At 41.7% G+C, this 27,584-nt stretch overlaps 2 protein-coding genes, 11 non-coding genes and 1 pseudogene across 16 annotated transcripts; 2 read left to right on the top strand and 12 right to left on the bottom strand.

Annotated features, from left to right (window-relative positions):
- Positions 1-184: 184 nt before the first annotated feature.
- LOC135346447 (uncharacterized) lies at positions 185-1,261 on the bottom strand (annotated as a pseudogene).
- Positions 1,262-2,163: 902 nt separating this feature from the next.
- Positions 2,164-12,086, bottom strand: LOC135346075 (NACHT, LRR and PYD domains-containing protein 5-like). Of its 3 annotated transcripts, none has more exons than XM_064543564.1 (13): positions 11,046-12,086; positions 10,390-10,710; positions 4,868-6,683; positions 4,462-4,545; positions 4,141-4,227; positions 3,845-3,928; positions 3,693-3,779; positions 3,542-3,625; positions 3,392-3,475; positions 3,236-3,325; positions 3,095-3,178; positions 2,781-2,870; positions 2,164-2,572 (listed from the first exon to the last, which is right to left on the bottom strand). In XM_064543564.1, the coding sequence occupies exons 1-13, from the start codon at positions 11,452-11,454 to the stop codon at positions 2,407-2,409; spliced, it is 3,486 nt and encodes a 1,161-aa protein (XP_064399634.1). In that variant the 5' UTR covers positions 11,455-12,086; the 3' UTR covers positions 2,164-2,406. The 3 variants fall into 3 exon arrangements, with proteins under 3 accessions (XP_064399634.1, XP_064399636.1, XP_064399635.1); XM_064543566.1 differs by having other exon boundaries at positions 11,091-12,085; XM_064543565.1 differs by having other exon boundaries at positions 11,052-12,084.
- A 1,287-nt stretch (positions 12,087-13,373) lies between these two features.
- On the bottom strand, positions 13,374-27,577 carry LOC135346074 (intraflagellar transport protein 122 homolog). Of its 2 annotated transcripts, XM_064543560.1 has the most exons (38): positions 27,416-27,577; positions 27,228-27,294; positions 26,997-27,081; positions 26,346-26,504; positions 24,399-24,532; positions 23,608-23,681; positions 23,218-23,293; positions 22,815-22,907; positions 22,430-22,534; positions 21,926-22,002; positions 21,431-21,551; positions 20,861-20,935; positions 20,557-20,669; positions 19,533-19,712; positions 19,182-19,302; positions 18,942-19,019; positions 18,758-18,835; positions 18,342-18,455; positions 18,206-18,232; positions 18,090-18,143; positions 17,981-18,043; positions 17,874-17,927; positions 17,561-17,700; positions 17,438-17,509; positions 17,070-17,241; positions 16,660-16,695; positions 16,533-16,599; positions 16,237-16,315; positions 16,074-16,147; positions 15,786-15,993; positions 15,484-15,565; positions 15,352-15,435; positions 15,125-15,236; positions 14,916-14,958; positions 14,728-14,816; positions 14,417-14,499; positions 14,036-14,194; positions 13,374-13,599 (listed from the first exon to the last, which is right to left on the bottom strand). In XM_064543560.1, the coding sequence occupies exons 1-38, from the start codon at positions 27,472-27,474 to the stop codon at positions 13,507-13,509; spliced, it is 3,600 nt and encodes a 1,199-aa protein (XP_064399630.1). In that variant the 5' UTR covers positions 27,475-27,577; the 3' UTR covers positions 13,374-13,506. The 2 variants fall into 2 exon arrangements, with proteins under 2 accessions (XP_064399630.1, XP_064399631.1); XM_064543561.1 differs by lacking the exons at positions 13,374-13,599; positions 14,036-14,194; positions 14,417-14,499; positions 14,728-14,816 and having other exon boundaries at positions 14,924-15,021.
- Positions 15,641-15,711, top strand: Trnag-gcc (transfer RNA glycine (anticodon GCC)). Its single transcript has one exon. It is a non-coding gene; the product is annotated as a tRNA-Gly (tRNA).
- Trnag-gcc (transfer RNA glycine (anticodon GCC)) lies at positions 17,775-17,845 on the top strand. Its single transcript has one exon. It is a non-coding gene; the product is annotated as a tRNA-Gly (tRNA).
- Trnad-guc (transfer RNA aspartic acid (anticodon GUC)) lies at positions 24,702-24,773 on the bottom strand. The gene has a single exon. It is a non-coding gene; the product is annotated as a tRNA-Asp (tRNA).
- On the bottom strand, positions 24,922-24,993 carry Trnad-guc (transfer RNA aspartic acid (anticodon GUC)). Its single transcript has one exon. It is a non-coding gene; the product is annotated as a tRNA-Asp (tRNA).
- Trnad-guc (transfer RNA aspartic acid (anticodon GUC)) lies at positions 25,215-25,286 on the bottom strand. Its single transcript has one exon. It is a non-coding gene; the product is annotated as a tRNA-Asp (tRNA).
- Positions 25,369-25,440, bottom strand: Trnad-guc (transfer RNA aspartic acid (anticodon GUC)). Its single transcript has one exon. It is a non-coding gene; the product is annotated as a tRNA-Asp (tRNA).
- On the bottom strand, positions 25,523-25,594 carry Trnad-guc (transfer RNA aspartic acid (anticodon GUC)). The gene has a single exon. It is a non-coding gene; the product is annotated as a tRNA-Asp (tRNA).
- On the bottom strand, positions 25,685-25,756 carry Trnad-guc (transfer RNA aspartic acid (anticodon GUC)). The gene has a single exon. It is a non-coding gene; the product is annotated as a tRNA-Asp (tRNA).
- Trnad-guc (transfer RNA aspartic acid (anticodon GUC)) lies at positions 25,830-25,901 on the bottom strand. The gene has a single exon. It is a non-coding gene; the product is annotated as a tRNA-Asp (tRNA).
- Positions 25,992-26,063, bottom strand: Trnad-guc (transfer RNA aspartic acid (anticodon GUC)). Its single transcript has one exon. It is a non-coding gene; the product is annotated as a tRNA-Asp (tRNA).
- On the bottom strand, positions 26,145-26,216 carry Trnad-guc (transfer RNA aspartic acid (anticodon GUC)). The gene has a single exon. It is a non-coding gene; the product is annotated as a tRNA-Asp (tRNA).
- Positions 27,578-27,584: the final 7 nt, after the last annotated feature.

The following is a 27,584-nucleotide window of genomic DNA, read 5'->3' as shown; positions in this document are numbered from 1 at the left end:
GGTCAAAATACAACAATTAACACCTTTATGTAACATCTTTTTTTTTTTTTTTTCATGGACACATTTTTTCTTTCTTTTCAAATACAACAAATAAAGTTACACATGTAGGGTACTGATCTAGACAAAATAAATAATAAAGAGTACAAAAAGGAAAAATATACAAAAAGGAAATATAATATACTTGTTAGTCCATTTGGCACAAGTGTGCCTCGGCCGACACCAAATCCATTGGTAGGATGGTCTTGATGGTGCGACCACGGGGGAGGACCGGGAGCCTCGCACACATTGTATTGCAGATCTGAGCAGACTATATGATAGGGAGCATCTTAGCCAGTTTATGACCTGGTGGTATGGTTGGTCCCATTTCTCAGCTAGGAGGGAAGCCAATCTTTTATAGAACACTGTTGCTTCTTTTCCTAGTCCCCCACTTGCGGAGAGCACTAAGGGGGTGAAGGACGCATGTTCCACCTCCCTGACTCTTTGCTCATAGGCTCTTTTCTTCTCTAGTTCGTGTTTTCTGAAGCACTGCTCCAGGCTTGTGTTCCTGTTCGATGGTGCGTGAGGGTTAAACACTCTGACATCTACGAAGGTTCTCTCCAGTCTTCCTCCCCAGAAGCCGTTTGCCGCGATGTCTAGTCGGGCGTTATCGGTGGTAATGGCGGTGCGTCTTGCCATGGTCTCCAAGGGGAGTGGTTGAAGATTCGGTTCCACACACACATCATTGCAGACTTCCGTCATTAGGGTGGCAGTTAGATCTCTGATCTCGTTATGGCATATCGACGGGAATCCACCTCTTGGGCAGGAGAGAGCATGTTCGATAGTGAAGTTTGCACCACAGACACAGTTTGTAGCAGTGTTTGGCGGACACCATCCATATCTCAGGGCCAGAGCGTCTACAAACGCGTCTTTGTGTAGGCAGAACCCATGCTCCTCCAGAGGCAACGTCGTCAACCAGCTTGAGGAGCCCTTTTCCTTTGCTAGATCCATGGCTTTCTTGAGAGTAGGTGTTAGCACCTCTCTGAGGCGATTGGCATTCAAATCTGCGTTTTGGTGTCTTTCTCGCTGGATCTCTGCTTTAGCTGATATCTGGTTTGTTAGAGCTTCGTAGGGATATGCAGGGTCTTGTGAGTGGGTTAGCTCCCTGGGAGCAGTGACCAGCATGGAGGACTTGAACTCTTGATCCAACTGTTGTGAGGGAATAATAATGCCTAAACCGCCTAGCCTCGCAGCGAGGGCAAACAGATCTCTCTCTGTTTCGTTCGGTGGTTACATCTTATGGTTCTCTGTTACATGCAGTGGATTGCAGTGCAACTTGCAACAGAAAATTGCCAAACATGCAGCAAAACCACCAGATATGAACTTCCATTCTAAGACTTAGCCTATTAGTAGTCAATGTACAGCAAATACAAATATTTTAGCTTAGCTTGCACTTTTATTACTGAAATGATATTTTAGCAGAATCTCATTGAACCTCTGCATGCTTATTCCTGAACGTATATAGGTATGAGCTCTACAGAATGTTAAACCTAAAGTCCAAGAGGGGCTCCTCGTCATAGTCTCACTCATAGATACCTACAAGAGTGGATACTTACGTATGATACTAGCATTCTTGAAAAGCCTAGTAGTTAATGTACATGTATTTAATGCAAATACATTTCAAGAATGCTTCACTGACTGTATATATATACATATCATGTAAATTACGTTTGATGGGGGGCATGCCTAGAGAGGTTCAATGAGTGTCTGCATGCGGAAAAAGTGGACCAAAAAGTGGTTGTCAAGATGGTAGCTGACGAATTTTGCGAGTTGACAGTGGTTTCAAACTCTGACGATAGCTACTCCTTTAAAGCAGATAAGCGGAGTGTACGTTAATCACGAGAGTAGTATCGACAAAATTGTGGTTTCAGGCGATACAATTGAATTAACGAGCAAATTTACTGTGCTAACCAATGGTCCTACAGTGATTAATCTGAAAGCTAGCAACGGAAAGTATCTGGTTGCCACAGAAACCGGGGATCCTGATAACTTTCCACTCGTGGCGACAGGAAACAAAGTCGCTGCATCATCCAGGTTCATAGTGGCTCAAGTGATGATAGATCAAGGCAAGTACAACCGAGTTTAGGAGACCAGGGGAACAGTGACGTCGTGTTAGTTAACATTAAGCCAAAACGTTTATTATTTAGTGAATAGTTGGAACATCAGTAGTACGTAATTTATAGATTGATTTTCATTCATTTGAACTGAAAACTGAATTGTATAATTATAGCTACAACACATGCAATGGCTAGCCTACCAACATTATACATGTACACAATGGAGTTTCTCACAAAAGAAAGTATATAGTTATACACATAATTATGATTGTACATAAAACCACAGGCAAATTAATTAATATGTACATTGCTTTTACAGAAAGTATAGATAGTTGGTGGAGTTTCTCTTCTGCACCACTTCGGAGTGATGCTTGTAGTTGAGATCTAACTTGTTCTCTGTATCTCTCCCAGAGTTGATGAAGTCACAGATCTCCTGGAGCTTCTTCTTTCCTTCGTCAGTCACCTTTGTAGCCTCCATTCTGCATGAAATACATTGTTTTCACTTATCTCGGCAAATTTTACAATTTATAAAATTGAACACAAAGAAGTATAGTAGATATAATTATAGTATAATAGGTATATAATTCACTTACAATTTTACGGTGGATTTTGCTCAGTAATTAATTATAGCCAACATAATTATGCATGCAACACTAAATCATACAAAATGGATGGTTTTATACTTACAAAACTTGGTTAACTGATTTGGAGCTGTTTCTTTTCAAAGCCTCTCCCACTAGTTCAGCACCCTCGTCTCCGAGATGATTGCCCCCCAGTCTGTGAAGCAACAACTAATATTAATACAATTATCTCGGCTGGCTTCTTTATTTCAAAGCTGCATGGCTCAAATTCATGAAACCAGACTGACATGCAGTTATAATGATATATTAATTTACAATTATATTATAGTCACTAAAATTATAATAGCTATATACATGGTATATATATATATATAGACATGCCAAAATTGCGCATAATTATAATAGCTTTGGGTCATTTACTGAATTCCGACAAATGTTTCCGTGACTGAGAATAATTCCATGAGTTTCTTGAGTCCCTTTGGTGTGACATCACATCCAAACACCCTGAATTCAGACAACGGATCAGAGTAACGAGTGATCAACACTAATGTCTGTACCTACCCCAACTTTTTGAGAGAGCCTTTAGGTTTAGCAATCAGTGCTTCAAGTACTCGCTCAAAGCCAGCATCTCCAATTGGATTCTTTGACAAACTGCATGACACCAAATGCAGGCATGGTGGTGTAATTAAACGCATAACTTTTCATGACTAAGCTTACTCTATCAGAGTAAGACTGCTGCTCTTCTCAATAATAGTAGCCACCAGATGACAGTTATCAGCTTTTAATTTATTCCGATCAAGTCTAGTGAAATACAGAATGATAAATACGTATTCTGAGCGTATGAGCAAGTGTACGTATAATATATACCTTAGGATTTCAAGAGTTTGGTTGACGGGAGCCATTTGGGCTAGAGCAGTAAGTCCCGTTGAAGTCATATCTGTGTTCATCAGTCTGCACATAATTATATAGAGCATGCATAAACCTTACACATGCATGTATACATGGATTCATTATTTACGATAATTCAGTGAGCGTATTGTTGTCTTTATTGTCCAGTGCCTGCACTATATTTTTAACGCTGTCACCAAGTGGCTCAAATCCGATACTGTATTGACAAAAGTTGTGAGTATAGCAACATAATAAGGAAGCTTTTGAATTACTGAAACTTACTAGAGTTCATTTATTGTGCTGTTTGTTTTCAAGACATCAGCTAGTTCAAAAGTACAATCCATAGTCAGCTCACAGCTTGAGAAACTGCACATTATCAAACTCAACATCATGATCGATAAAGACCACATTCAATGTCATACGTATAAGCACTGTATTTACGTACATTGTGCCTGCATGCATGGCTGGCTATAAATTCAGTCACCATGGCATGGAAAATACAAACAGAACACTATCAATTGCAATGAAAAGTATAGGTGACCGGTTTGCATGGGCTAGGTCTCAAACAAGTAACGTACTGGAGTGACTTGGTTGTTGCGTGAGGCTGCTTGAGAGCTCCTGTTAGAGTCCTCATGCCCTCGTCTCCAAACGGATTGGACGACAATCTGTAGAGGATATTATTTAAGTGGAGACAAAAGAATTATTGCATCAAGTGGCATGTATATAATTATGTATGTACATGCATGCAGTGGAGTAACTTGTTAGTAAGAGAGGCTGCATGTCCTTTGTTAATTGGGAAACTAAAAACATGCACTATATGCATGTAATGCAGAAAATAACAGTGCCATTAAGAAATCAATTGTAAGTACCATCCACCATACAGACACTTGTTAACTCACATGAGTGAGTGCAGCTGCATCTTGCTGTTGATCATGTCTGCTAGGTGCTTAACAGATCTTGCTAGTATCCGGTTTTGAGTCAAGCTGTAATGCATGGGCAGTAAAAGACGAATACAGTGTTGTCAATAAGACGGAAAGAAGTGTTCATAATAATTATAAGTTACATAATTATATCGTGTTTCAAATGCGAAGTTCTTTTGATTGCAAATTGCAAACAAATGACAGAAAGGAGTCACACATGTACACTTAACGCAATATAGGGTCAGTGTTATTCGCAAATGATTAACTATACACATTTGAACCCAATATATGACATGGCATAGAGTAGTTTCAAATCTATATACGCACCATTATTATTATTTTCAAAGGCTTCCGTGTAATACTTTGTCCAATTACATGCACTCACTCCAATCTCTTGATGGTGAATCCGAGTACTCCATGGGCCTCAATGTGGGTCAAAAGAGACGTCTTGAATATCCTCAGTCCATCGTCCCCCATATTGCACCCCCTCAACTCGACCAGCCACTCCCCCCCGGCCGATGTGATCATGTGAGCAGCACAGAGACAGTCGGTAGTGTTGAGAAGCATGTTACCAAGGTTTAGAACATAGAACATCTTTTCCGCAGCTTTCTTGCTGATAGCAGGGTTGTCGGCTTCGTACAAACAGTGTAAAAGAAAGGTTTGATCTCGATTGGCTTTCCCAGTTTCAGATATGATTAATTCTTTGAAATATTCATTCTCAAGCTTTGTAATCCCCGAGAAAAATTTCCAAATGTTTTGAAACTGCTTGTCATTTCGGAACTCTCTGAGAAGGGAAACTCGTTGATCATTAACCAGATGTTGAATTTCATAGGCTGCAAGAAATTCTTGAATTGAGAGATGATTGAACTGATAAATCTGCTCGAATCCTGCTGCGACGGCCATAACAGGTGCATTTAATAGGCCGTAGCCGTCAAAGGCAGTTGGTTCGAGACCAACAGCCTGCAAATCTTCTTTGCTGTACACGAACTTCTTCTCTTTGAAGCCGTCCAGAGCCAAAGTACAAAGGGAATTGAAAACTTCCCTAACTTCAACCGGTAGTTCTTCCAAGCAAGAAACTCCAGGGAGGGAGCTGAACCTCGAATACTTCTTCAAGGTTAGGAAAAGAGTGTTGCAGATGTGCTGGTTATAAAGCTTTGTGAGGGTATGTGGCAAAGCTAAATCTTTTCTAGCCACATGGCAAATTATGGAAAGTGTGAGCGGAATGTGAGCCAATGCTTTGAGGTTTGGAAACTTGTTGAGATGGCTGTGAATCGTTTCAGACATTTCTTCGCCATGAAGTTGTACGTACTGTGTGATTTCCTTTGCGCTAAAACCCAACACTTCAATATGCCGTTCATCCATGTAGTCATAGAGGCCAGAGGTCACTGTGGGACGAGAAGTTACGAGCACAGAAGCTTTCGGTAACACACTGCCATCGACAATGTCAAAAAAGATCGAGCCTTCTCTGTGTAGCTTAGGAGGCAACTCGTCCCAGCCTTCGAGAATGAACAAAGTTCTATCACCTTGTGATCTGAATAACTCGTTGGTAGCCTCAGCACGGAGGGGGCCTTGCAGGTATATGAGCAGATCACTCAACTCCACTAACGATTTTCCCTGGAATCTTCTGAGGGTTACCAAGAGCACCATATCGTATTCATCTAGCAGATTTTTATTGGCCCATAGTTGACATATTTTTAAAGCAAGCATTGTCTTTCCAACACCAGGAGCCCCTTCGACTAGTACGAGCTTCCTCGATCCTTTTTTGCCGTAATTGAAAATTTCTTGCAAATCAATATCCTCCTTCTTCTTAATGATGTCATCTATAGAGCCGTGTAATGTGCTCTGCAGAAATTTATCATTCTCTGCATCTGCAGGGCTCACTCCTTTCTTCTTGATAAGTGCTAGATTAATGAATTCGATCTTTCGTTTGTTAAGACCAGCAGATTTTTTGAAAAACTTTTCATCTGCATAAGAGGTTCTCAAAGTTTCAATAAATAATTGAAGAGGAGATTCATCTATTGAATGTCGTTCTGAGCTAGTGGAACTAGAACGTACTAAGGGTGATGAATAATGACTTTGATCATCACGTGACGGAGGTATGTATTGCCGACCAAATTCGTGTGGGGGCTGACGAAATTGCAGGTTAGATTGAGAGGTGCTTGGTTGTTCTGGTGAGCGATCGCTTTCTTCGGTTCTAGAACCTGTATAAAGAAAGTGTAATGTTTCATATGGGAGGAAGCATCTGGCAAATTGCACATACACTACCTTGTGTATGTGTAAACAGTCTGTAAACAGTCTGTAGGTGACTATTGGTTAGAGGAACAATGTGTGAAATAACATACATATCGTAATTTTTTGGGGAAAAATATTTGTGGTTGAGCAATAATTATTAACCCGAGGCGCGCCGCAGCGCCACGGGTTATAGTAGTCAGTCAGTCTGTCTGTCTGTCTGTCTGTGTATTCTGAGTCTACTCACCTGGATGCGATAGCACTGTGTTTATGCCATGGATAGCCTCAAACACAACAAGGTAGTAGTTTTAAATTTTGATTTTAAAGCTTCATTGTCGAATAAAAACGAGCGAAAGCTAAAAATCTTGAACTTACACGTTGGCAGCTAGCTAACTACACACAGCCTTTATTCGAGGCACCCTATGTATTTACAGCTGAAGTGATCCCGTACCAGGAACAATGGAAAAGGGTCGCTAAAATCGAAAGCTAGAACTGTGTCTGGCGTGCTGTCTCTGTAGCAGACTGCTAGGTCCTACTCCAGGAGCCATACTTCTCTGAGACTGCAAGCTTCATTGCTGTGATCCACAGTGCATATATCTATGTACCACTAAAACTCAGCCATCTGTTTTATTGCCCCTGAGTTACTGTGCATGAAGTTCAGTCATACATCACTACATGTGCATTATATCGTTTCTTAATCATGTCACCAGCCGGCCGAGGGTGTGCACTTTAGTGCTCTAAGTTTAGTCAGTTGTGGATATTATTTTCGTGGTTGCTGCTTGCACTGTAGGTAAAGGTAGTCAAGGTCGCTTCATCGTGGTTAAAATATTCGTGGTCCAGTGTTCAACCACGAAACCCACAAAATATTTTGCCCGGAAATTACCAGTTATACCGTAATTACATTTGCAAATTATAATTATTGTAGCTAGCAAGTTGCAGCTGCATGATGTGCAGTTTCAAAACTCAAAACACTGGCCGTATAGCGGGTATACAGTGGAACCTCTGTTAACAACCACCTCCGAATAAAGGCCAGCTGCTATATAACGGCCAGGCACCCAGGTCCCAAATGAACAGTTTGTGTACAAAACAACCTCTCAACAAAGGCCACCTCTGTAAAAAGGCCAAAACATTGTTCCCCAAAGGTGTCCGTTATAGAGAGGTTCCACTGTATTTCTAGGGTATAAGCTTTCGCGGAATGACCGTTAGAAAGGTTTTCGCACATTTAATTTTCGTGGAATAGCACCTTTCTGCAGCATGTATGCATGCGAAATTAAATTTGTGGGTATAAATGTTCGCGGTACATGCTTAATCCGCGAAAACAACGAACATTTATACCTTTCATTTATATACCCACTATATACAGTATCAGCTACTTATAGCACCACTATTTGTGGCGTGGTCAATACAACTATGTATGGTGAAATTGGCTAGACCTTATTTTGGGGTCTGCTAATTAAACTATACCGTATAATTAATAATTGAAAAATTTGGCGGGTATTATATTTAGCAATATATAGTGAATGAGCCATTTAAACGACTTTTAATTTTTAATTTGGTGTCTCAGGCGTGGCCTATGCTATCTCATAAGCAGCCACGAGCTATTAACGTTACTGCGCATGCACGAAGAAGTTATAATGGAAGAATTGTTTTGGTACACTGTATAGATAGGAGAAGTGGAGCCAGAGAGATAATCTCTGCCTTGTGAAAGTAAATTGCAAATTTGAGCAAAACTTACAAAAAGCATAACTCCATCCTATACTATGAACTTGATTTTGACTTGCTATTTATAAGGTTACGGTAAACTGTTTGCTCATGTAATGATTTTTGTGAAACTATAAATGCCAGTTTGAAGCATAATGATAACTATAGTGATTTGAATGTCATCAATCTTCAAAGCTTTGAGCGATCATCAAGTTAAAACTGCTCTAAACTCATAATTTCTAGCTCTGCATTTGTTTTTGCTCTTATACGATGCTTCTTACTGGAGGGCTATTTGAAGTGTTTTTTTTCAGGTCGAGAAACTCTCACAAAATAAGCCTATCGATATATGTACGGTCAGAGCTAGGAAAACAGCCTCTTGTGAGCTTTCAGAAGCTTTTTTTTAAGCACTGATGTCAGGACATTGGTTATGTGCATAGCTATACGTATTATGTATACCATTGCTGCACTTAATAATTATGACGCTATAGTTATTTTTAGAGGAGGCGGCGGCTAATACCACAAATTGCAGTTTCCATTTCTCCATACGTTAAGATCGGGGCGGTAATATATCTTCGAGTGGCTCTGCATATAATATAGTTGAACTACAGTAGACTGTACCAAAGCTATCCAGTATAATATATTGGAGCCATGAAATGACTACTGCGTTTCAGCTGGACTTCCAGCTCATTCTATATATCTGCTTATCTAGCTCATAATTATTATAAACGGTTTATCGTAAAGCTATTTTAAGCTAATTAAAATAATAGTAGATCATAATTACTGAGATACCTTTTAAATGCAGGCTATACTCCCACCTGCTAAGTGGTTGCTAAGTGGTCTGTGGCCTAGATGTTTACTCTTATGACCCTGAACTATTTGGAATTCATTTTTAGAACTAGAGCACTGGTGCAAATCCTCGGCCTTAATTTTGGGTTTAGTCGTAGTCTGTATACAGCCTCGAGTCAAAGCCGCGTGTACATCTAGGCCAACGTGCAGGTTCGAGCTTTTTAGCTTCTTAGCGGCTTTTGCTCGCTTATTAAGCAAAGTTTTAAATCAAGATCTTCCAAATTTATACCTTGTGGTGTTGAGGCTATCCATGATACAAACACAGTGCTCCTTAGAATACACAGAACGACAGTCGAACAGAAACACGGACTGACCGACTACTATAACCCAGGTCGTGGCGGTGTGCCTCGAGTTAACCACACACATTAGATATACACCACATAACAAACTGTTTTGTAGAATCTTGTCTAGGCTTGGTCTTTCATTAATTCGCTGGATTTCTTTGCTTAGATGAGTGTAAGAATTGGCTGTATTTCATAATGAATCTGACTTCTCCATTATGTTTCATACTTTAGAGCCAAACAGTTATTTGATGGTGTTTTTGGCTTTATTCCCCCGGGTAGATCTAGTAACATATTTATAGTCTATATAGTTAGTCGTGTGGAAAGTGAGTGCAGAATATCATGAAAAGTTTGTACCAAGAGGTCTCCGAGAAACTTACTTATGCCAAATGACGTATTTTTTCGTGAGCTACATTTTGCAATCTCATATTATAGTACACAGAGACGTATACTTACGTAAGAAAGGCTCAATTAATAAACTAGCTGCATGCATAATAATACGTATACATGCAGTCAGTTTCCACATCTGGTCTCTTTCCCTGCATGAGATATAACATACCGTATAACTGGAAAATTTGGCGGGTATTTTATATTTGGATCATTTGAAACAACTCGGCGTTTTTTAATTTGGCGTCTCAGGAGTGACTATACTACAACAATGATATTGTGTCCACCGGAAAACTTTGATTTGACAGTTTTTAATTTGGCGATAAACGGTAAATCAAATCGCCAAATTAAAACATCCACCAGTATATACGGTAAGTGATATCTACACAAAGTATTGCTAAAAAGCTTTCCGTATCCATAAATTTTATGTCTACTTATGTATTTAGCTATATCAAATACTCACCAATAGTTGATGAAGTTCTCTCCTCTTCATCCATCTGGTGTGTACCTGAGGAGATACTTATCATTTTTCCCTGCTCTATGGAATCCTGTAATACAGTCAGATGTGTGCTCTCTTGCTGACAAGTACTGACAGCTACTGCGGTATTTGCCCCTAGGCTTTGGTGAACATCGATAACCTGAGGGAGGCTACTGGATGATGTCTGATCTTCAATAGGTACTAGTGGAGTTTCCTCAGCCACCATTTCATTTCGAGTGGAGAGTCGCGGCCGTTTAGAAAGCGAATCGAAACTTTGGCCAGAATTGTGTTGTTGTCTTTTCAAAGCTGTAAAAACAGAAATCAGTATACTTAGGTTGAATTTAACATCTCTATACCTTGACCACAGCTGTATGTAAGCATTATAAAACCCATACTCTACCCTATAATAAAGTGATAGAGCGCCTGGATCACCACCCTGCAAGCTTCAATTCGAATTCTGTTTCAAACTGCCATGATAAAATGAGTTAAATCAGCTACGCGTTTCCACTCACATTTCTACCATACAGTATAAGCTTCTTTCATTGTAGTGGTTTCTATCAGATTCGTAACTGGATGATTTGCACTATGAATATATTCACATTAAATTTATATTTACTCCATTAATATAGATAGACACTTACAATCACCTTGGATTGTGGTGGCTCTAGATTTAGGTTGCTGCTCACTTGAAGGTTGTTGAGTACTGGAGGTAGGTTCAGAACCAGAACTTGTAATTAACGTGTCAGTTTTAGAATTCTTTAGAAGCCAACTCTCCAATTTTTTTGTCAGATCAAAATGAGCAATGTGTTCTGTTGCGTCACGAACACACTTTATGAATAATGAGGGAGCTTGATCCCCTTTTATGCACATGATATTAACTAGGTCCCGTATCTTATCTTGTCTAGTTCGACTCAGCGACATCAATTGTTCCATTTCACCACTTGTCAGAAGCTGTTGCTTGTTTAGAAATGGGACTAGTTCATTCAGGTTTAAAAGATTTTCAAAGTCATCATGATGGACCATAAAAAAACGTTTAGTAGTAGTAGCCATAACTACTCTAGCAGTTAGTTAGATCTGTGTACACAATCTACCACAAAGCTAGCCAAACAAACTGAAAGTAGGGAAACTCCCCTACAAAAATGTGGGGGAGTTCAGGTAACTGTTTAATGTAAATACAAAATACAATGTAAGAATCATAGGTGCCAACTTCTCCAGCCAAATGGAACAAAATATGGGGGCATTAGCCCCAGCGGCCGGCCGCTAAAAAAGGCGAATTTTGGGAATTAGCATAATATAAAGCACGTCACTGTGATTTTCAGTGCATTTTCTTACACGTAGAATTGTTGTTCGGATGCCCCAGCAGGATTGCAAGCCGTCACTGTTGCAGGCGAACAGTATAGTACTGTTCGCCTGCACAACAGTGACGGCTTGCGAGTCTAGCAGGAATCTAAGTCGCCTTTAGATCTAGTAACAGTATACTGTATATAGTTAGTTTATGATATCTGTGTAATACAGAAGGAAGAAACAATGCACTATACACAAGTAGCAAGCCGGTGTAAAGTTTTTGTAGCTTCTCTGTGCTCTCTAAATGTCTGAACACATGCAGTGACAAAAGTAAATAGTTGACAAAGTAAGTGAAGTTCACGCCGATACCTATAGACAAGCGTATATCTTCATTAGTTGGGCGGAGTCCAACCAACTTTGGTTGGACTCCGCCCAACTATATCTTCATATGCCCTTTCATGCTCTCGCCGGATTATATATGAAAGGTCTAGAGCAAAATTCTTATGTCTCCAAGTGTTGTAGCATGATTTCTGTATGATAAGCACTTATCAAGGAACATATAATTATAACGTACTTAACCGTCGAACCGCCCATATCAAATATCCGCCCACCCCTTGTTTAGCCTAAATGTAGCTATCAAAACATATAGGCGGTTCGACGGTTAAGTATGGTATATACAATGGCTTACCCTATATACTTCACCATGCTTGGAAATATCGAGTTCCCACTAGTCTCGTGCATGCGTACCTTAATTGCAGTGGCAAATCAACCACTAAAATTTTAACAAAAATGTTTAATTTTCACATCCACTCCTTTGCATGTATGCAGCTTGTCTAAGATTCCAATAGGAGACCAAGAATTCCACAAAATTCTAGATGCACTGATTGCCAAGCAGACAAGCTCACTTGTGAAGTTGGGACATTATGCAATCTCTGCATGAAGTATAATTGTTGTACTGTACGTATTAGAGTTTTTGGCTGTGGGATTACATCACCAAAAAGGATTCGAAAAACTAGTCACTCTGTTCGGAGTCACACATACCACACAGACACTCACTGGGATTCAGTAAGTGAAATGAGATATAAGATTATAATGCATGCATGATTATTAATTTTTTCTGCTCAAATTATGGACTATAGGATGCAACCAGATAGATGACAAAGGAGCCAAAATTCTTAGACACGTGCACGCTCTTCAGCAGAATACATCCAGAAGTGTTAAAGCTGTACGTGTTATGCGAGCTGCATTGAATTGCATAAACAATCATATGACGAACCCTTGCCAAATCAGTGGGGGGTATATAATTATTAGTCTCATGAATCAGCTGCACCTTTGGTGTCCAAAGGTGCGGCTGATTCATGAGACTATATAATTATAAGGAGCTTAATGTGGGGGTAAGGGGTTTAATGTCCCCCGGTGCATGTGGTGGTCATGCTTCTCGAGGCTATACCACCACGTAACACAGAATTTATTATGATTATGCACCCTTGAGATCTATATAGAGAACTCATGTTTCAAAAGAGGAAAAAATGCTCCAAGAAATTAAATCTGTGACTCACTCAATGTTGGTCGAGATGACGGTAAAAAAGTGGAGGTTGTATTTACCGACCATGCTCACTTACGAAAATTGAGAGAAGCCCCCCATCTCTGATTGAGGTTGAATTGTATATTTGATCCCCATAATATTATTTATAGCTGCACACCTTGTAATACTTCGTTTTTAATTATGTATACACATTGCAAATACGTACACATTAAGTAACATTTTAAGTGATTATATACATTGCCATTACTACGTACACTAACAAGAAAAGGAAATTATTTGAGAGTCACAGAGTCTGAAGATTTTCTACAGAACGGGCAGTGTCCTTTAGAGAGAGCCTGTAGCTCATAGTCATCAGCATGGAACATCTGTAGAACGGGGAGGGGTGGTGTTGAGTCATGCTACGTCATATACAGTATATAGGTTCAATATACACACATAAGACTCTACACATCTTGTACACATGCAGACGACCTATACATATTTTTTGTGTAATGAAAGTCAGATCATACAGTCCCTTCCATATTTTATTGCACGGTCGCATAGCCTGGAGGTATAATTTGGTAAGGGGTCGTCGTGATATAAAACACTCGAATCGTTCTCCCTCTAATATGTTGAGTGAGTGTCGTTCAAGTTAACTGGCCACAAAGTCTTCATAGTGTGTGTTTTAATTTATTACAGCCATGTTGGTATATGCGCACAAGGGTAACCACTAAAGAAAACTTTTTCCTGTTGTACATATCGTGTAGTTATAAACACTGTATGTAGCTATAATTATGGTTGATACGTACAATCATTGCATACCTTATTGCAGTTGCTACAAAGAGTGAGTGAGACGTCAGGTAGTATAGACTTGTAGTACTGGTTGCCAATGGGTGGTCCCCACTGCTTGACCAGCACCTCCAGTCTGTGCATGGACTCCAGTGTACGTCTGCCCACCTTCACTGGTTCAAAGTCATCACCCTGTAGGGCATAGATAAGCTTATAATTGTGTGGCTAGCAATTAAACACAGCAAATCTATGGTCTTGGGTTTCACAAAATAAATTCTAAACATGCCAACCTTGCCATAGGAAAAATAAACTATAATTATGTACACCAATTCTGAACAACCACACTTTCTGTAATTGAGGTCATAAAATTTACCACCTTCAGTGTACATTTGTAACTTTATTTCAAGAACCAACCTCAAAAGTGGTGCTGTTGAAAGGATCTTCTTCATTGTCCTCTTCCGACATTACGTTGTTGTCCAGTTTGAGACTTTGTGTGTCTACACGAGTCAAGGGAGGCAAACTGCTAGTGAGACTGTGTTGTACAGTGTCATGCCATGAGAGCAATTATCACAAAATCAACTCTAAATAGATCAATTCTCGCGAAATCAACTTCTAATTAAGTATGATATCAGCCAGGGAAACCTTAATTAAGTTTCAGCAGAAGAAACCCATCAAATAACAAATACAATATCGTACGTAGCTATGAAAATGTGATAAAAGGATACTTCCTTCATGTATCTCTGTCCATTGCTGTCCTCCTTTCTTTCTAGATCCAGACGGTTCTTTCTTGATCAGCTTCAGAGCTTCTTCATCACTGCATGGGGAAAAGTAGAGATCAAACTACGTGAAAGAACTAATGGCTCAGTGGTGGAAATATAATGGAGGTTTAATTTGGTTGGTTTCTCATCCCTACCTGATTCCTTCCTCCAGAACAAACTCCACAACTGGAAGCACCTCTGTATAAATGTTTTAACGGTCAGTGAAGCAATATGTAACAAACTCCACAACTGGAAGCACCTCTGTATAAATGTTTTAACGGTCAGTGAAGCAATATGTAACAGCTAACTGAGTCAAAATACATGTAGAATGGGATTGAATCACTATAGTTAAAACTGTCCTTACCAAAAGAGACAAATGAGAACTCAAACGATTGTCTGCAGTTGACACAGAAGTTGCCGGCATTGTTGAGTAGGGGATTGGTATTAGAGCATCTGTAGCATATTGGGAGTAGGTCCTGAGGGCGTGCATATGTTTGAGGGGGTGGGTTAAATATATGAGGAGGTACGTAATCATACGTTTCTTTAAAGGGCTAAGCAAACGTATGTGGTGAGTGGATATCAAGTACCTACCTCCTTGTCTTGAAATGGTTTTGCTCTGATTGTAATGCTAGCAAGGTCCACTGTTTCTTGAAGGTTTGGAGGAATCCGCAGTGACTGTTGAAATCAGTTAACAAATATATTCATAGAGCAAAGCCGACTCACCTGTAGTTTATCAAAAGCATGTCTTGCAAGCTTGTAGGCCCCTAGTTGTTTGCTCTGCTTGGCCAAGGTGAATAGAACAGAGCTTGAGAGAGATGGTCAAGGGTCACATGTTACATTGGGGTATTGAGTCTTATTCTGTGCACTTCTAACTCAACAAGCACTGATGGTTCAGTGGTAGAATTCTCGCCTGCCACGCGGGAGGCCCGGGTTCGATTCCCGGTCAGTGCAGTTTTTTTTTTATCAAACAAAGGTGTTTTGCTATTGATCTGGCACTCTATTTTTTTTTTTTTAACAGAGGATACACTTTTGACACTCCAGGAGGACACTGCTTTGTAATCTTGTGAGTGAGGAACCTGGATATGTTGTGAAGAGCTTCTGGTAACAGTGCAGTAAATGGCTGGTCAACGAATGCGTGGATGCTGGTGTAGGCATAGTAGGTGTCAGCTAGCTCCATAAAACGATAGAAGCTTTCAGTGCAATCTGCAATGATCAGGGAGCTGCCCTCGGGATCTGAGTGGTACAACGATAGTAATAAGCTCAAAAGAGGACCTAATCTTCACACTAAATGGACGTTTTTAGATATAGTGTACCTTCTGACTCTCTCCTTGCTGCCTCCAGATTAGTCTTTGCTAGAAGCCAGTAGTAATAGCTGCCATCACTAAATCTGCACACGCAATACCAGTACAGAAAATGGTTAATTAGACACACTTGTGTCTTATTGCCATAAAAAAATATCAAATTTATGTACAGTACCTGTTCTCGTGCACGGCATTCTCGGCCAGCTGCTCCAGAAGAAACACAGCCTGTGTTTGTTGACCAGCCTCCTTCAGAGCTGTAAAGTAACAGTAGTTTCATATTTAGAAACACTGTACATGTAGTACAACACTCTATCACAAGAACAAACCAAACGTACGTGTACATACGTACAAATAAACATTAATGGATATGAGACTGATCGCAGCTATACAGCTCTATTGTGCACAACAAGCGTGTGTGTGGTCAGGGCGTAAGTAGGCACATGTGGTACTGTGTACGTGTGTTTGCCCTACCTTCCTGAGCCTCATCGAATCTGTCGTTCTCCATCAACCAGGCAGCGTAGGGCATGTACACAGTGCCCTGGGGGGAGGGGGGAGGGGTGGGTGAGTGGGTTAGACTAGCTACTACACAATGACTTACCTTGAATTCAGGATTCACCTTGACCACTTCAAAAGCCTGTAGGGGTGTGATAGACAAACAATACTCAGGTGCACTCTGAAGTACAGGTACAACTGGAACAGTATAGACTACACGTACATGTATGACAGGAGCTCCTGCTAATATACATGTACATGTATATCACTAGTAAGTAGACTATGACTTAATCTACTGTACTAATCCCTCTAGCCTAACCACCCACTAATCCATCGAGTCCCCTTTGTATCTAGAGTAACATGTATTTAAGTCAATAGTTACGTCATTGTACACGTACACTATCGACCCAAGTTATGAGTCTTGGCTATAGTCGTGCTCCCATAGCTAATAATTAGTACAATGCTTATACCTGTTAGGAGGAAGTCTCCCCACTAACCCCTCCCCTGCACACTCACATTGTCCCACTGGTGTGTCTCCACGTAGAGGGTGATGAGTGAATTTGTGTCGCCCATCTTCTCGTATACCTCAGCAGCTGCACTGAACTGTGTGAGTCGGCGCAGGTGATGTGCACATGATGACAGGATCTCTGTCTCCCCTTTGCCAACCTCGTGCACCAGGTTCAGAATTCTACAGCCGGGGACAAACATTAAAATTCCATTAATGTCTTCATACATGTAAGTTAGTTATACGTATCAGAGTAGCTAATATGAGCATGCACTGTGTGGTAAAGTTTTCCCTACACATGTTGAAAAGACATAACAAAATGCACAAAAGCTAAGCACAAAGAGACACATGCACAATGCATGCTCAATATAGAACTCACTTTTCCACCCATCCGTTGTCTCCCATTAACTCCACAGCTTTGAGATACTCTCCAGCAGCCAAGTACATATCACTGCAAGTATATACATGAATGCATGATCAATGAATACAGTTCAGCTCCTACCAGGCAGACTGTGCATCGTTGGTGGTCTTGGCCCAGTCAGCCTCCTTAGCTATGAGGTGCTTTACATCAAGCGTCTCACTCTTCACTGCAAACTCTTTAGCCTGCTCAAACTGACGCAGATCCATGAACAGCTCAACAGCCTATAGAGAAGACACGGTAAGGTGGTGAAGCACATTGTGGTATTGACTCTATTTACACTCTCCACTATCAACAAGCACTGATGGTTCAGTGGTAGAATTCTCGCCTGCCACGCGGGAGGCCCGGGTTCGATTCCCGGTCAGTGCACGTTTTTTTTTATTCATTAAACACTCACTTTTTCTGGTTTTCCACACTTTTTATATAGCTGACCTGCCTCATTGAATTTGCCCTGTGCAAGAGAAGAACATCAGTAATCAATCAAACTACAATAAAAGTTCATACCTGGTAAGCGAAAATGTCAGCAAGAAAATCCTGTGTGTCATTCTCGCCTCGACTTTTCCGCTCCTGAAAGAGTGCAATAAAATGTCAATACGAATGGTTGCATAGATACCTCGATGTCGTGAATGAGCTCCAGGAACCTCAGGTCTTTCACTCGAGCGAAGGCCTACACGAGGGGACGATGGGTAGTCATAGTAACCACACAATCACGCTACTAAACGTACTCACCTTTTTAGCAACTCTGAAATCCATTCCCTAGGAGAAAGAAAAATCAATACAGCTATTCAAAAGTATGACGTGCTTAATATGAAACACTGCAACATGAAGCCCTCTAATAGATGAATGCAAGCACTGGATAGCCCACCTCTAGAGCCTCCTGACCTAGTACCCTCCAGTCCTCCTGGGTGACCATGAGGCAGGCAATAGAGTGAGCCTCATTATACAACTTCCTCTCTAGGTACTGCACCATCGGGGCCGACTGGAGGAGGGAGTGGGTGGGGTCAATGGTAATTTCAAGCTAACGTTGCGTAGTACAGAACCTGCTGTAGTGCACTAGCTTGTACGCAAGTAATTATTAGTGAAGCTTCAAATACTCCTAACTTAGGTCCGGAGTGATTAACTTAGAGAAAAAGTATTCTATAGTTAGCTGTCAATCTACGTGTTAATTAATGTGCAAAATAATAATCTCAGGTGACTATAATAGGCGGTCATTTTCAAGGCACGTACATGTACTGTACGTACATATTTCATGATACAAAGTTCCTGTGCACACTCACTCACCTGTGGTACATCAATGGCTGACATTGTGAAGAAATGCAGACAGAAAATCTTTGAGCCACTGAAGCCAACCACGAACCCCTGCAGAAAGATTAAATATGGCATGGAAGGATTTCAACCATTGTGAAATGATAAGTTGTACAACGGGGATATTCAAGACTTGAGTAACGTAGGCAACAGTCAGTACCTGCTGCTTTCGCTGGTGAGCCGGGAAGTTGCTGGCCTTGATACTCAACATCCCGTTACCACTGAAACACAGCATGTCCTGCACAAATACATGGGATTGTTATGTACGTGTATGTACAGGGTGAATAATCCCCAGTGCATTCCACACAAAATGTGCATAATTTATTGACACTTACGTACTTTATTAATGCTATGATGCAACTACGTATTCAATACTACATGTACGTTATTGTCAGCTGACCTCGTACTGAGTGTTCCAGGAGACGCTGTTAGCGTTTGGTTCTTGATAGAGCAGCTCCTTGTTGTTGAGATTGTACACCAGCAGAGTGCTGTTCTCGTCCACCACAGCCAGCTTTGTACGACTGTGTGTGTGTGTGGTTACTTATAACCAAGTACCATGACAGTACACACATATTTACCCTCCCCTCAGGCTCTTATCAGACCCCCCTCCCCATTTGTATCCTGAATTTCTGAGCATAGAGTTACTGTCCTAGGGACACAAAACACAGCTGATGTACACATACATTGTACGGCCTGACTATCCCCTCAAAACATGCTTCCCCCCCCTACACACACACCCACCCACACCCACCTGGCACTGAGGTCGACACAGCGAATGGACAGCTGGAGCTTGATGAGACTGATAGGGAAGGAATTATCGATAAAGATCTTGAACACTTGTCCGTTCTTGAGTCCGACCAGAATCCCCTCTCTCCCGGACGGTCCACCCAGTGCTCTAATGTAGCGGATCTGGGCCTCCATCACCCACTCTCTGCAGCACAGAGAATGTAACCAACGTTATTTAAGAGTACATTGTACATACACCACTCCCTATAGCCACAGTCGCATTGGTGATACATAAATGTCTCACCAAAATTCACCGATTCACATGTCCGATTTACATGTATACACATAATTTATATGTTATACTTATTGTCCACTACATCAGAATTTATGGCAGTAAACCTCCGAGGACGAGGGTGAAGCCCCGAGGCCAAGGATGGTTTACATTTGCCATAAATTCGAATGTAGTGAACAATAAGTGTTATAATTATACCCACTTGAATGAAAAGTACTTGCTACCTAAGCTACCTCACCTTGGATACAACTAGCTAACAGTCTCAAAAACTATTAAAAAGGAACAAAAAGCTTGTGCGTATAGCTTGAAGCCAGTGCTAAGTTTCTAGCTCCAAGCAGTGAGCCCCGCCCATCCTCCAGCCTTCCTGGTGTTTAGCGAGCCCCACCCTTCTGTCCTGCCCTTGTCAGCAAGTGTCTAGCGTCTTTTTGGCTGTGTAGATCTAGTATAAAATCAGTGCGCCCTCAAGGCAATGGAGTTTATGAGAAATGTGCTCCAGGGCTGGGGTTTATGGTAGTTAAACCCCACCTAGTTGCTATGATACAGACCCCAAGTGGAGTATATAGCTACTTGTATAGCAGGGCTTAAAAATTGCATATGAAGTTGAAATTAAGAAAGTGTGTGTAACATTCAGAAGATTTTTGTAGTGCCAGAGACTTGGCAATAGGAGTCTCCCGGTAAAATAGGAGTCTCACTGACAGGTAACATACTGTACAATTGATGGCAGGTACGAAGCTACCCGCCATCCCTCCACACATACCTCTCCTTGTCCCCCTTGAAGGTGTAGCACAGGAGCTTCCTCTCCTGACACAGAACCAGATGCTGACTACACACCACCAGCAGACTGCAATCAACAGAACCCACAAACTTGTCCTGAGAGGGGAAATGAATCAGTACATTTCATGTTGCTTGACTACAAAAGTGCCTTACAATGCTTAAATTATTGATTTTGCTCTCCCTAACGAAACCACCAACACATTTTTGTAGTGCTAGCTCTATAGTCACATACATTGCCTGCCCAAACACACACGACTAAAACTATACACCACCATGCATGCACTCACCTTGAGTGTGTACTTGAGGTCATTGTCGTCTCCACTGCTCAACTCGTACACCACTATCTTCTCGGGCAACTGGACCTGGAGAGGGGGGGATTGCCATAGTGATAGAAGATTCATGTAAATTGCACGGTCATTTTTACATTTGTACTAACACATTTTGTACATTTGTACTAAATTATGTGACTCCACGTTGACCTTGAAAGACTGTTTTCAGTAATTTGTGATTTCTAAAAGCTACACCAAGCCCAAGCCCTTTCAGATGGAAGATTAATCCCCGAATTTTGATGGGGCCCAATTTTGCATTTTTCCCTCACTTAAAAAAATGTATAGCCATGGTTTTCTGTCAAAAATGACCCCAAAAAATCATATTTGATTCGCCACACCACCTGATTGGTAGATCTTGCAGTGAGCTTTCAGAAAATCATTGAGATCGGAATTAACTCAAGTTATGGCTGTTTGAAGATCAATGGGTACAAGTACAGTGTATCATGCATGTACACGTGGACATAAGTCTTCTTTTGTAAATAACTGACTCGCTACATATAGTGAGTGAGCTGATGAACATTAACTTACAGCAAGTCTGTTCCTATAGACGGCAATCTTCTTGACCATGTCCCGACACTTGATGGTCACTTTGTCGTTGGTCAGCAGGTGCTGCACTACCACATCAGTCAGGCGCTCACGGTACGCATATCTGCATGATGGGATTACATTATTGCTAACACATCTCATTGGTCGCAACAAGGGACAATACACATTGTACAGTTTAGGAGATCACATCAGTACTGTAGTAAGAAATTCATCCTTGCTTTTTGTGGTGCTGTAAGTGAAACATGTTTATAGCAGTCACCATTGGCAGACCAACGATGGCTGTTACAAAGAGGTAGCCTGCTAACACAGGTACCAGCATATGCATGCTATGGAGACTTTGAGGTCCATTAACCTGGCGCTGTATACTATAGAGGGTGACCTGCCTATTTATGAGGTTACAATCGCCAGGTTTTACTGTACTCTACAAAGTGCCAGGGAAGATATGGAATCACATCTCAATCAAACAGACCCACCCACCTTTCTTTGTAGAGTCCGTGAACAGTGTTTAAAGTGAGCTGGTGTAGAGACAGTGTTCCATCATCACGACCAACAACCTGCAGTGAAGGGTGGGGTGGGGGAATGGGGAGGTGCATGTAGATGTCGGGACATAGACTCTATCAAGCTGCACATGTACAGGCTATAAACAAAAGCCACGATAAGGGCAGGATGTCAGGAATGTGCCAATACTGGATGGTGGTGGGGTTCGTACTAAAACCACCTCTAGACAAAAATAACCACCAGTTTACTAGTTACCCTTGTTTACTACATAAAAGAGGCAAATATTATTGAGGAATGCAAATAGTCACCTCTTCAGACACACCACTAGCTGGTGTACGCATACATAGTTGTGGTAGCGAGCTCATTACTTCACAATGCACACATAATAGTACTATTACATTGAATGTATGCAGACACTGATGTACTGATGTACAAACATGTAAGCTTAATTGTACAGAAATCACGACCCACCCACCCACCCACCAGTTGATAAGGCTCCTTGCCCGGCTTGGCCCTGCAACACCAGATCCAAGACTCTCCCTGCACGACTGATGATAGCATCACCCCGTCCTTTGAGTATATACTAGCCTAAAGGAGGGGAGGTGGTGGGACTAGGGTTAGGGTTAGGGTTAGGGTTAGGGATGGTGGGGTAGTGAGAACACATTGTGCAGTGTACGTACAATTTCAGTGCACAAAGACAATTCGTTATACGTAAGTTAGGGAAGCTCACTTTCAAAAATAGAGCATACAATGTATAAAGTTCTGTAGCTCTTTTGGAGCTGTAAAAGTTCTATAACACTGGTCAATCATGTTCGACTATCTGAATGACGTAAGAGTACAACACATGGATCACTAGATTATAGCTGACCTTGCTGTTTGAGCCTGCAATGACTGAGAAGTCTCCCCCAGGGAAGTACGACACACAGGTCGGATCATAATCAAGTTTACGATCTTTGCCGACCTGTACCATGGGGAAATAAACAGCTCACATACGCGTACATACAATTAAGTCACACATATTTATTACACAGTCACATGTGTAATGTGAATAACACATACACACTGTATTACGACTACTCTACATGTATAAGCAGGTTACTCTTTTTAACAGCCAGTTGAAGCAGCACAGTATGCGTTTCAACCTGTGCACATACACACTGACTTTACTTTTATTGTACACTACTGTTACTGTACATGCATGCACTCAATCAAATATGAGCAGTGCAGGGGATATGAATTAACGTAGCACATAACTTATTTCGATATAATACCTGTTTGCCGTTGAGTTGATAGAAGCTCAGTTTCTTGTTCCAATCACACACAGTCAACTTGTCACGATGGTCATCCCTAGGAGAGGAGGGGGGATGGAGGTACGTAAGCTAACAATGTATTAGAGCAGCTACATGTACAGAGGTAGTTTAGTAAAATCTTCCTATTCAACTCCTATTCAACAGTGCAGGGATGTGCCTAACATTTTTGTAAGTAGTACAATCCTCAATCTCAATTCAGCAAACAAATTTGCCTGTTTTATGTAGTAGACTAGTCCTAAGGGGGTTAGTACCAACCACCACTGTGTGGGTACACATCCCTGACAGTGTACAATTAACTATTTTCAAACGGGAATTTTTCCTAGCACTATAATTATGTGATAAAAGTCTCACCGCGAAGGGTTCCAGGAGAGGGTCCATATAGGAGCATCTCCCTCTCTTGTTATAGTGTTCTTCTTCTCGGCAGTCTGTAAGAGTGGAGGTCAGGACATGCACGTCACACACACACGCCATCACACACACCGTCACACACACACCGTCACACACTCTTACTAGTTCATGTAATTTACATGAATATTCAATCACGAATTGACTACAGTAGAACCTTGCTAATCCGAATAGAGCGGGACCAGACCCCATCCGAATACATGAAATTTCCGGATTAACAGATGTTATTAATTGATTATGAATATCATTAACGAAGACACTTTTATACATGTATTATGATATTATTGTGGCCAGAAGGGAAGCTGCTAGCTAGAATAGTCTTTTATCTCAACTTTCTCTAAAATACAGTGAGTCTTGCGAGCTCTTTCTTCGTTTTCTTTGCAGTGGCCATTGTCTTGAGCAGTTTATTATTGCTGATTCAGCAAAGCAATATGGATTGCGCATGCGCAGTAGTCCATTCTACTGACAGCCCCTCCTCTTTTTCAGTTTGCATTTTGTCCGGATTTGCGAGGTTTCGGATTAAAGGGGTCCGGATTAGCGAGGTTCTACTGTATATATAAACACACTGAACTCATTCATTGTACCAGCTACTTAGAATTAGTCGGTACTTCTGTCATCACACTCCGAATAGCATGTGTTTCAACCTTAGTCAGCATGCCAACTATGTACTACAGCCATTGTGTTGGTCTACATACATGAGCTATAAGGCCAGTGTCAGTCACTGTTGGTCTGCTCACCTTTGTCCAGATAGTAACAGTGCCGTTATAGTGTCCCACTGCAAAGAACTGCCCGTCATTGGTCCAGCTGCAGCAAAGACATTTAGAGGTAACTTTGGTCTTCATCACCGACTTCTGCTCAGGAGACCACAGTCCTGCAATGGGTAAAGATCATCAGGAAAATATCTAAGGCGCCAGAAGTGTTGTTCTTTAATTAGCCTGTGTGTGAATCAATGACCATTATGATAGTGGAAAGGGACCCAGTTAACGCACTTATGTACGGTAATGATTCATGATTACATGTTCACCAATACAAAAAAGAAGCTCCCTGACCGGGAATCGAACCCGGGTGTTCCGCGTGACAGGCGGAGATACTTACCACTATACTATCGAGGACTACACACTATCGAATCCGGGTGTTCCGCGTGACAGGCGGAGATACTTACCACTATACTATCGAGGACTACACACTATAAGCATTCAGCCAATGCTGAGCAACGCTATACCAGGACCAAAGTTTTACAGTGAAGGTGCAAAAAAGAAGCTCCCCGACCGGGAATCGAACCCGGGTTTTCCGCGTGACAGGCGGAGATACTTACCACTATACTATCGAGGACCACACACTACAAGAATCCAGCCAAGCTGAGCAACGCTATACCCCAGGACCAAAGTTTTACAGTGAAGGTGCAAAAAAGAAACTCCACGACCGGGAATCGAACGACAGGCGGAGATACTTACCACTATACTATCGAGGACCACACACTACAAGAATCCAGCCAAGCTGAGCAACGCTATACCCCAGGACCAAATTTTTACAGTGAAGGTGTAAAAAAGAAACTCCCCGACCGGGAATCGAACCCGGGTCTTCCGCGTGACAGGCGGAGATACTTACCACTATACTATCGAGGACCACACACTACAAGAATCCAGCCAAGCTGAGCAACGCTATACCCCAGGACCAAAGTTTTACGGTGAAGGTGCAAAAAAGAAACTCCACGACCGGGAATCGAACCCGGGTCTTCCGCATGACAGGCGGAGATACTTACCACTATACTATCGAGGACCACACACTACAAGAATCCAGCCAAGCTGAGCAACGCTATACCCCAGGACCAAATTTTTACGGTGAAGGTGTAAAAAAGAAACTCCCCGACCGGGAATCGAACCCGGGTCTTCCGCGTGACAGGCGGAGATACTTACCACTATACTATCGAGGACCACACACTACAAGCATTCAGCCAATGCTGAGCAACGCTATACCAGGGACCACAATTTTGAAGAAAGGTGCAAAAAGTACAAAAAAGGAGCTCCCCGACCGGGAATCGAACCCGGGTCTTCCGCGTGACAGGCGGAGATACTTACCACTATACTATCGAGGACCACACACTACAGCATTCAGCCAATGCAGGGACCACTGTTTTGAAGGAAGGTGCAAAAAGTACAAAAAAGGAGCTCCCCGACCGGGAATCGAACCCGGGTCTTCCGCGTGACAGGCGGAGATACTTACCACTATACTATCGAGGACCACACACTAAAAGCATTCAGCCAATGCTGAGCAACGCTATACCAGGGACCACAGTTTTGAAGGAAGGTGCAAAAGTACAAAAAAAGGAGCTCCCTGACCGGGAATCGAACCCGGGTCTTCCGCGTGACAGGCGGAGATACTTACTACTATACTATCGAGGACCACGCATTCAGTCAATGCTGAGCAACGCTATACCAGGGACCACAGTTTTGAAGGAAGGTGCAAAAAGTACAAAAAAGGAGCTCCCCGACCGGGAATCGAACCCGGGTCTTCCGCGTGACAGGCGGAGATACTTACCACTATACTATCGAGGACTACATGGAACAATTGATTTACAAACACATACACAATTGCGATTCTCGAAAAGGAAGCACACTCATGTGCATTGCACACCAAACCGCACTTAGAGTACATCTCCACCCACACTGCTCACACACACTCACCAACTTCGCTGGTAGTACAGCTGAGCAGTAGCTGGGACACTGGGTTGTACTGCAGCGACTGAATGAGGTCACTGTGACCGTACTTGAGAATGCCCTTGAGCTCATCGTTGCTCCACAGGACCACCTGCTTGTCAGCACTGCCTGAGGCAAACGTCTGACCTGTGTACGTGTGGAGGTGGTACACAGAGGCTCCTACATGTATCATTAAGGTAATGCATGGTTGAATAGTTGAATACTTTTGTTCATTCAAAGCTATATAATTATGCATCTACTTCTCCCATGTGCTGATTAATAGACGGGTCATCAAGAGTGAACAGAAATAAATTAAATTATGTATAATTAGTCCCATAGTACATGTATTTGTATTTGGCAAATCTGAGGGTCGCCAAATTTTAAATCGCCAATTACTGTATTACTAGAATATTTTGCAGGTGAAAAACCTTTGCGAATGAGCCAAATCAGCAGAAAAGTTGATCCTTTGCGATCTAACTATTGCGTTCTGGCAAGGATCGTGTGTATTTACAAGTAATAATTTAGGTTTTCCGGATTTTATTGATCAACCCTCGTAAAATTTGCAAATGTTTGATGCTCGCAAAACATTCTAGTAATACGGTAGATTAGCGGTATAAGAAGAGGTTAAGGGACCCTTACCATCTCTGGAGTAGGAGACAGTGTAGACTGTGTCTTTGTGAGCCTTCAGGTTATCCACCATCTTACCATCCTCTGTGTTGTACACCTGCACCATTTAAACAATTATCTTTACTGTTACCATTATTAACAACCATGAAATTATATTTTGTGTTCATATTGATCCCGAATAACCATTTGTGATCCGACTACATGTACGTAGGTTTAGTGTGCTTATGCTTGTGCTTGACTCACCAAGACCACCTTCCCAGCAGCCACGACCATTCGTCTTCCATCAGGGTGAAAAGCTATGTCATAGATTCTGCAGGAATAGAGCGATGTGGCAGTGATCTATATAGTGCACACCAACCCTTCGTGCCAGGTGGTGGCAAGCCAGATCTACTCCATTTACAAGATGGTATTACAAGAAATGGAGCCCTTACGGTAGACTCTCGCCGTCTTTGCCTTTGACATCCTCTTTCCAGACTTGCACACAACGCATCTTGAGCTCTGCAACCGAAGCACCATACAAATATAAATGCAAGAGGGGCTGTCTTTTTGTTAGAAGTGCCGATCACTATAGAGATTATCTGATCTCCACCTTGCAGCAGC

Source organism: Halichondria panicea, chromosome 13 (genome assembly GCF_963675165.1).
Source record: "Halichondria panicea chromosome 13, odHalPani1.1, whole genome shotgun sequence".
Classification (NCBI taxonomy): domain Eukaryota; kingdom Metazoa; phylum Porifera; class Demospongiae; order Suberitida; family Halichondriidae; genus Halichondria; species Halichondria panicea.
Note: the sequence above shows the minus strand (reverse complement) of the source record. Positions and strands in the feature narration are given on the sequence as shown.